The 9,299-nt window shown below is 30.0% G+C and overlaps 2 protein-coding genes across 3 annotated transcripts in view; one reads left to right on the forward strand and one right to left on the reverse strand.

Moving 5' to 3' along the window:
* The first annotated feature begins 1,014 nt into the window (after positions 1–1,014).
* Positions 1,015–4,007, forward strand: LOC111678134 (GPI ethanolamine phosphate transferase 1). 2 transcript variants are annotated; one of them, XM_046955251.1, is made up of 3 exons: positions 1,015–1,925; positions 2,062–2,496; positions 3,742–4,007. In XM_046955251.1, the coding sequence occupies exons 1-3, from the start codon at positions 1,142–1,144 to the stop codon at positions 3,903–3,905; spliced, it is 1,383 nt and encodes a 460-aa protein (XP_046811207.1). In that variant the 5' UTR covers positions 1,015–1,141; the 3' UTR covers positions 3,906–4,007. The 2 variants fall into 2 exon arrangements, with proteins under 2 accessions (XP_046811207.1, XP_023295158.2); XM_023439390.2 differs by having other exon boundaries at positions 2,062–4,007.
* A 1,386-nt stretch (positions 4,008–5,393) lies between these two features.
* The window catches only part of LOC111678151, a 4,028-nt gene continuing 122 nt past the window's right edge, over positions 5,394–9,299 (reverse strand). Inside the window, exons 2-10 of the mRNA XM_046954186.1 lie at positions 8,646–8,802; positions 8,085–8,572; positions 7,889–8,003; positions 7,298–7,711; positions 7,076–7,203; positions 6,757–7,016; positions 6,157–6,291; positions 5,939–6,093; positions 5,394–5,877 (exon numbers count right to left, since the gene is read on the reverse strand). Of these exons, the coding sequence (XP_046810142.1) occupies positions 5,810–5,877; positions 5,939–6,093; positions 6,157–6,291; positions 6,757–7,016; positions 7,076–7,203; positions 7,298–7,711; positions 7,889–8,003; positions 8,085–8,572; positions 8,646–8,802 (1,920 nt within the window). The 3' untranslated portion in view covers positions 5,394–5,809. The remainder of the gene's footprint in view (positions 5,878–5,938; positions 6,094–6,156; positions 6,292–6,756; positions 7,017–7,075; positions 7,204–7,297; positions 7,712–7,888; positions 8,004–8,084; positions 8,573–8,645; positions 8,803–9,299) is intronic.

A 9,299-nucleotide genomic window follows, 5' to 3' on the forward strand; every position in this document is an offset into this window, starting at 1 on the left:
CTCTTTATTTATATATTTTTATATTTTTTATTTATTTTACTTCATTTTTTGATATTTTTATTAATTTTTATATATATTTTATATTTTTTACTTATTTAATTACATTTATTTAATATTAAACCCGTTTCATTAACAAAAACGCGGAAACGAAACTAAACGACACAGAACGGAAATGACAAAAATACGGCAACACCTAAATTTATATTCCGGTGGAACTAAGCAACATTATTACGGCGGAACTAAACAACATTATTCCGGCGGAACTTAAAAACATTATTCTGGCGGAACTTAACAACACTACAAGCTTCACAAAAGTCACAATGTTGCCATACAAAAAAATTAAACTATTTTACATACATATGGCAACCTTTTAACACCCGTAATATTTTTAAACACTCTGGCAACTTTGCGTTATTAGCTTTTTTCTCTTGTACATTTCTTCCACCTAAATATAGTACAAATGTTAAAACACTAAAAACTTTCTAAATTTCATATACCGCAACGAACTTTCATACAAATACTATAAACACAATATTATTTTATCGATTCCAACACTTTTCACTTTAGTATTTTAGCTAAAACCTTTTATATTTAATATTTTTCCCGAGCTAATACCGAAAGACAACCGTTTGCGCGCGTTTTAAGAAAAGAAACTTCAATCAAATGTCATTAAGCTTTTCCACATACTTTACAACACTGCGAAGTTGTCAAACAAATAGTGTTGTTAAAAATATAAGACGGAATGAAAAAAATGGGAAAAACGTTACAAAAAACACTTTTTCCTATATTTAAATTACAATTAGCAGTAGTATTTCTAAAATTTAAATATTTTATTTTTATTTTTAAATTATTTTTCACATGTTTTCTTTAAGAAATCTTAACAAAAACACTTTTTATTTCCACTAAAGAAAACCTATTTAATCTATAACGTACTTATAATAAAAAACACTTTACAACACTAGTCTCTAATTTTCATGTATTTTTGACATTTTGACAAACAGCTGTTGGGTTAGAGATAAAAACAAGAATTTAATTGATAAAAGAAAACAAATCGTCAAAAAATTATAAAATTGTTTATAATAACATATATTTTTATAAAATTGTATTAAAATCAAGTGCTTTCATATAATATGCTTTAGCTATGTGGATTATTTACTCTATAATCATACACATTCTGCTATTGGGCTCTATATTTGTTATATATTTTCGTTCACCGGTCATTACTAATCTTCAGCCCTATAAAAATATTCCTCTAGAGGCTCCAGCAAAACGTTTGGTTTTAATTGTGACCGATGGTTTAAGAGCAGAATCTTTTTATCATGAAAATTTCAAAAATGTACCGAACATTAAACATCTAATCGATAGCCAAAAGGGAGTGTATGGCATTTCCAAGACCCGAGTACCAACCGAATCAAGACCTGGTCATATTGCCCTTATAGCCGGTCTATATGAAGATCCTTCGGCTGTTACTAGAGGCTGGAAAGAGAATCCTATTGAATTTGATACTGTATTTAATAGAAGTGCTAAAACTTATGCCTGGGGAGCCAATGATGTTTTACACATTTTCTCGAGACTCTCTAGAGAAGATGAAAAACGTTTATTCTTTGATTCATATAATCATGAATTGGATTTTTCGGGTAAAGAGAAAACCTATGAATTGGATAAATGGGTTTTCGATAAAGTGGAAAAGTTTTTACAACGTAAAAGGGAGGAGTTACAGCCAGAAAGTCAAGTTATATATTTTCTGCATTTATTGGGTTTAGATACTGCTGGACATGTGCATAAACCTAATACAAAGTTATTTTTGGAAAATTTACATTATACTGACAGAGGTATTAAGGAAATGTATGAACTGTTTGAGAAAACATTTCCCGATGGTAAAACGGCTTATGTTTTGACTTCAGATCATGGTATGACGGATGCAGGTGAGTAAGGGGAGAATCTAGTTTAAGGGGTAATATCTTAAATTTTCATTTAAATAGAATTTTTCTAGAAAAATCTTTTCTATATATTCTTTTCTTATAAATAAAACGTGTTATTGATTTGTACTTCTTATTCCAGGTTCTCATGGCGCTGGTGCAAACTATGAAACCGAGACTCCATTTTTCATCTGGGGTGCAGGTGTCAAACACAAATCCTACAGTTCACAAAACAATAGATCATCACTATTTGAATTGGAACAGGCTCAAATGGCACCCATAATGTCTGCACTTCTGGGTATAGCTACACCCATGAATAACTTCGGGGTATTACCCCAAGACCTCATTAATGCCTCTCAACTTTATCTACTACATGCCACACAAAGTAATGCTCATCAGTTATACAATCAATATAAATCATTGTTGCAAGAACATGAAAAAGGTTTATTTAACAAATTTCTGCCCAAATTTAAAATGGATATCGATTTTGAGGAATATTTGGTGACACAAAGCACCTATGAAGAAGAAAAACTAGCTATTTACAACAGCTACAAACTAATGTATTCAGCCTTAAAAGGTATAGACTATTATTTCAGTTATTATCGTGAGCTATTATTAACAGCAACGACAGCAACTTTTATTGTCTGGTTGGGTTATTTACTTAAATTATTAGGTCAGGTTAATACTACTGTTACTAGATTGTCTAAGAAGAGTAATTTTGCTTTTAGTTGGAAATGTTTTCTTTTATCATTTCTGTTCTTAATAACTCTTATATTTTGTTTATTGCAAAAGTTAAGCTGGAGTATAACCTTTTATCTTATACTGCCTTTTGTGGTGGCCAGCTTATTTATAACAAAACGTGGTGCTATTTTATTATTTGATAACAAATTAGGTTTAACAAAATTCCATTTATTCCTACTGTTACTATGTGCTGAACTTTTGGTTTATACTTTTTTCGATAGACGAGCTATTTCTTTGGGATTTCTAGTATTTGCTTTACAAGATAAAATTTCCTTGAAATTCTTTAAACAAAAACTAAAATTTTATATAAGTTTTATTTTATCTTTGATTTTATGTATATTTCCCTTACTGCCCATCTCGGTGGGTTATTCCAATAATGCTCTACTATATGCTGGTATATTTGTCACTTTCTTAAGACCATTTTTGGTAAAAAATTCCATAACAATAATAGATAAATTAATAGTATTTGTAGCTTTAATTAATAATATAATCTGTGTTTATATGCACTCTCAGCAATTAGGTGTTAGTGTTATATCCCACATAATATCCTGGTTTTATCTTTTATATGTTTTTATGTCTCTAGTCAAACCCAGTGCTCTAACACTTAAACAACGTTTAGAGAAATTTATATTTTTTTTAACTAGTCTTTATTGTTTATTTTGCACTTCGTATGAATCCTTGTTTATTTTACTCTTAATTTCCGAATTAATTTTATCTCTAGACTGTTCCTTGACAAAAAATAATTTAAATACCCCCTCATCCCTTCTCACCAATACTCTACACATTTCCCACTGCTTTCGTTTGGCTTTTATAATTTTACTTTATACCTTTTTCTCTTTTTTTGGCTCTGGCAATATAGCCTCGGTAAGCTCTTTTGATCCCAATATTATACGTTGTTTTCTAGCCACTTTTTCTCCTTTTGTTATTATGTTTTTGGTTATTCTAAAATTGATTATACCCATTTTACTTATTATTTCCATTATATTCGCCTTAACTCCCTTAGCTTTGCAATACGAACGTCAAATATTTATTTGCCTCTTAATCGTTTGCGACATTATGGGTTTAAACTTTTTATTTTTAGTTAAAAATCAGGGCTCTTGGCTAGAAATCGGTACCTCCATATCACATTTTGTTATTATGCAAGTGACAACACTGGTTTTAGTATTATTTGTTAATTTAGCGAAATTTTTATTGAAAATTCAGGTCTCATCGGGTTTTGAGGAAAATTTTGTGAAACTTAAATAAATTTATATTTAATAAAATATATATTTTTTACAAAACTTTTTGTATTTAATGTAAATTTATTTTTTTTTTGTTTTATCTATAATTTTGTGAAATAAATTTTTTTTAAACCAATACTTTATTTGTTTAATTATCAAAAAACTTAAAACTAATATCTTTCAATATACAAACCAGTTCTAGTTCATTTCAAGATCATTTCTAGTTCAGTTCTAATTCAGTTCTAGTTCAGTTCTAGTTCAGTTCTAGTTCATTTCAAGATCATTTCTAGTTCAGCTTTTGTGCAGTTATTGATCAGGTATAGCTCAGTTCTAGTTCAGTTCTAGTTTAGTTCTAGTTCTAGTTCAGTTCTAGTTCAGTTCTAGTTCAGTTCTAGTTCAGTTCTAGTTCAGTTCTAGTTCAAGTTCAGTTCTAGTTCAGTTCTAGTTCAGTTCTAGTTCAGTTCTAGTTCAGTTCTAGTTCAGTTCTAGTTCAGTTCTAGTTCAGTTCTAGTTCAGTTCTAGTTCAGTTCTAGTTCTAGTTCAGTTCTAGTTCAGTTCTAAATCAATTCTAGTTCAGTTCTAGTTCATATTTTCAGTTTTCATTAAAATATTTTAAAAAAATTTTATTTTCATAAAATATTTTATAATATTCCCCCAAAAAACGATTAATATCCCATGAACTCAACGCAATTGCTTAAAGCTGGGTAAATTGGCAGCCCTGTAGTTATTTATATTAAATCTGGCATCATCAAATTTAGTTAAGAAAATATTAAAGCGCGGTTAGCTCGTGAAAAATTTGTTCCGTGGAAAAATAAGGAAAAAGTGTGATTATAACAAGTTGAGTTTATCTGAAACTTTTAAATATTTGTACATTAAAAGAGGAACAAAAGATATGATATAAAGAAAACGTAAAATTAAGTTTTGTTTAAATACAAAAAAATTGTCAGCAGCAACAAGCTTGTCAGTTTATGCAAATGATAAAGAGTAGTGTTCGTTCACAATATAACGTAATAATAACAAAATAATGAAAAATAAATTTAAAATGATTAATAAACAAGAACAACAAGAAAATGTAAATCAAATCAGATTTTATTAGAAATTTTAAAGGAAAACCTAATAGTTTTGTTGTGGGTGTTAAGAGATGTCATTTCTTTTACTATTAAAAATCAGTGTTGAAAAACGTTAAAAAGTATGTATGTCTCTACAGTTTGAAAACGTTTACCAACACTTATAGTTAAAAAACAGCTAAAAATCCAATTAATTAAAACAAGCAGTAACTTAAAATAGAATTTTAAATTTATTCTTACAAAACACTGGGGTAAGTTAAATTTTTAACTTTTATTTTTACTTTTTACACTTTAAATTAAATTTTTAATTGATAATTTACAAAACTAATTTAAAATATTTATATTACTTTTAAAAGTTATTTAGAGAAAAGAGAACCTAAATTTATTTTAAAAGAAAAAAAGTAACTATAAATATAAAAACTAAAAACTAATAGCATAAATATTTACAAAAAAACAATTTCAAGAGTAAATTGAGAAAAAAAACACACACATACAAATAAACTGAATAAAATTAAATTAAGTTTCCAACTTAATAATCTCAGTTAATAATAGTTTCACTTATTTTATACATAAAACTAAAATGTTAATCAAAAAAAGAAAAATTTTTATAAAAATAACTTGCAACATGGCACTTTTTAACAATTAAAAAATATAGAAACTTAGAAAAACGTAAAAGAACTACTAACGATTTTAAATCGAAATACATGTTTAACAGATTTCAAAAAGGAAACTAATTATTTAAATATGTATAAAGTAGTTTTGAAATAAACCTTTAATTTAAAGTTTTTTTTAATTCAAAAATTATATTCTCATAGAATTTTATTCGTTTTGAAGTTAAAACGTTTTCAAATCATTTACGCCTCTAAGTTAGATATATTGTCAAGGGATTCGTTCCATTGAGTTTGGGTGGTTTTGCAAAAGTTGTATCGTCTGTAATATTTGGAAAATCATTAAGTAAATTATTTACCTATTTTCATAGCAACAATCTTACTTGATAACATATGAATGGGTGGTTTAAAATCGGGTTGTGTATTTTGTTCTACTCTATGAGTTTGTAGACAACTTAGCCATTCGCTTAAGGTAACTTTCTTATCACTATTAACATCACAATATCTTGGCATTTTGCGACCACATCGTCGCAAAGTTCTAAAATTTGGAAATTTTAAATATGAATTGGAAATTAAAATTAGTCTAAGTGAAACTACTTACCTATTATTAGTTACTAATTCTCTAAATGTTTTCCATTCCTTCCTTTCCCAAGACTTATTTTTATTCTTATCCAATATCACAAAACTTAAGGTAGCGATACGCTCATCTTCTGATTTCCACTGAGTTGTATTTGTTCTATATATTAAAATTGAAATTTTTAATTAGAATAAATTAAGTTTGAAGTTGAACGAGAAATGAAATAGAACTGAACTAGAACTGAACTAGAACTGAGCTAGAACTTGAACTGAACTTAAACTGAACTAGAACTGAACTAGAACTAGAACTGAACTGAACTATAACGGAACTAAAACTGAACTAGAACTGAACTAAAACTAAACTAGAACTGAACTAGAACTGAACTAGAACTGAACTAGAACTGAACTAGAACTGAACTAGAACTGAACTAGAACTGAACTAGAACTGAACTAGAACTGAACTAGAACTGAACTAGAACTGAACAAGAACTGAACTAGAACTGAACTAGAACTGAACTAGAACTGAACTAGAACTGAACTAGAACTGCACCAGAACTGTAATTGAACTGAACTAGAACTGATAGGCCGTTTAATATTCTAAACATTTATTCCAATAAAATCTTACCCCTCATTTGAGCCAGCAATTATTTTGGTTTTCAAAAATTCTTTGAGATCTTTAAGAAAAACTACTTTAACCTCATTAGGACAACCCTTCATAGCTCGTGTCACGGCACCACATTGAGGCACACGATTTTTAACGCTAGTACCATTTAAAGTTTCACCCGTTTCCTCATCAGCACACCAACATATTGAGTTATAACATTGCACACGCTGGAAACGACCATCCGGCGTACAAATCGGAACATGACCAACTTTTTTACCATTCTACAGAAGAAGAAAAATAATTAAACAAAAAGAAACTTAAACATATAAATTTAAATCACCTTTAAATTCTCCTCATTTTGTGTAAGAGCATCTTTACGATCGGCAAAACATGCCGCGTAATCTGGTTCATTATCCTTGCTCTTGGTGTTGACGCTAGCGCTGGTGCTTAAAACTAGAAAAAGATTCCCAAAATTTTTAAAAACAAATTTCAATTATTAAAACAACCCCATGAAAACATGCCATGCAATTTTATCACATTAATTCACATGCAGAGTACGTACTATTGATAGATGGAAATTTTGTAGGTGAATTGATTGACGCCATATGATCATCATCAACATCCTCATAATCATCAGTATAATCCGCTGTATGACTACTATTATCATCGTCATCCTCATCATCGGCTGGATTACTTTCATTTTCATAAGAATCTGGACGTAAACGATTTTGATGATTATTATTGTTATGATGTAGTATGTTAAAATGATTTGGATTAGGATTCGAATTTTGATTGTGATCGAGATGTGAATGGTTGTTGTCTTGGATAGAGTGTTGGTTTTGGTGTTGGTTAGTGGAGGAGGCAGAGGCAGAGGCGGACGAATGACGATAGGCCGTGTTGGTGTGTAAGAGATGGTGATTATTTTTACGATGTTTTTTTGTGTTATTATGTTTCTGACCCATATTTATTAAATGTCCTGGTTAGATTTTTATTTTCAATTTGTTTTGTTTTTGTGAGATTTTGAAAAAGTTAAAAAGCCATTTTTATTTAATGAGAAACATGCAAATTTAGTATGTATTTGTTTTGTTGGTAATTTCTTTGAATAGAACAAAAAACAAAAATTTCTAAAATAGTATTTAGTTGTAGAACTTACTGTTAATACCATCTTTGGATAGACAATTATTCCATTCTAGACGTGATAAACGTGCATCACTGTCAACATCACAAAATTTGCCAAAAGCACGTCCACAACGTCTGGGTTTCACAGCCTAAGACCAGCATAATAAATAAGTTTTAAATCAGTTTTTATTTTAATTCATGTATTGAATATATTTATTGTTGGCACTTACCCTCTTGACAAGTTTCTTCAATTCACGAAATTCATTTTTATCCAACATTTGATTGTTATTCACATCCAAATCGCTAAATTTCCAATTAAGAACCTCTGTCTCATCCAGTGTTGGCACCAAGGCATCCGTTTTACGATTCTTATTTAATTGAAATCCCACCCTTAAGTATTCACTATGAAAGAGCCCTATAAGATTTGTATTAAACGTGGCACGATCATCTTGACTGCAAGATCTTTTCTTATTGCCACTTGCATTGCGTGATGGTGAACGTCGGGTGTAGGCCTTAGTAAACTCACGGCATTTGAGACGGCCCACTGTACGTACCGTGGTATTATCAATAGGTGTCCCCGTAATATCACTGCACCAGCAACCACTATTCGTGAGACATTGTATGGGAGCATAAGTACCATCCTTTTTACAACGTGGAATAAATTTAAGAGGATTTTTGGTGCGATGCTTAAGAGCATATTCACGGGCTACATTGCAGGCTGTGAGAAGGGAGGGATACATTTTATATCGTATCATATAATAAAGTATAAAATCTATGATTTAGAAACGTACCTTTACACAGCCCTCGATATCTAATGCTTACTTGATGACCACTACATTGTACTCTTAATAAGTGACAACGGGTGGGATATGTTTGACCATCTGTGCCACAAACCGGACGTCCCTTACTCTCATCACATTCTCCCACTTTTGCAGCACATTCGGGAATCTGAAATTTAAGAAAGAGAATTGAAGTTTTTATCGAATGAAACGATAACAAAGACTAGACTATAGAATATACTATAGATATAAACTAGACTCTAGACTAGACTAGACTAGTCTATAGTCTAGACTATAGACCAGACTATAGACTAGACTATAGACTAGACTATAGACTAGACTATAGACTAGACTATAGACTAGACTATGGACTAGACTATAGACTAGACTATAGGCTAGACTATAGATTTGACTATAGACTAGACTATAGATTTGACTATAGACTAGACTATAGACTAGACTATAGACTAGACTATAGACTAGACTATAGACTAGACTATAGACTAGACTATAGACTAGACCATATACTAGACTATAGACTAGACCATATACTAGACCATATACTAGACTATAGACTAGACTGTAGACTAGACTATAGACTAGACTATAGACTAGACTATAGACTAGACTATAGACTAGACTATAGACTAGACTATAGACTAGACT

The sequence above is a fragment of the Lucilia cuprina genome, chromosome 6, assembly GCF_022045245.1.
Source record: "Lucilia cuprina isolate Lc7/37 chromosome 6, ASM2204524v1, whole genome shotgun sequence".
In the NCBI taxonomy this organism is placed as follows: Eukaryota; Metazoa; Arthropoda; class Insecta; order Diptera; family Calliphoridae; genus Lucilia; species Lucilia cuprina.

Bases quoted from the DNA above. Each gene is read 5' to 3' on its own strand.
- LOC111678134 (XM_023439390.2), top strand. From the start codon at position 1,142: ATGTGGATTATTTACTCTATAATCATACACATTCTGCTATTGGGCTCT. The intron at 1,926-2,061 runs GTGAGTAAGGGG...TTCTTATTCCAG, and splicing joins TCATGGTATGACGGATGCAG to GTTCTCATGGCGCTGGTGCA.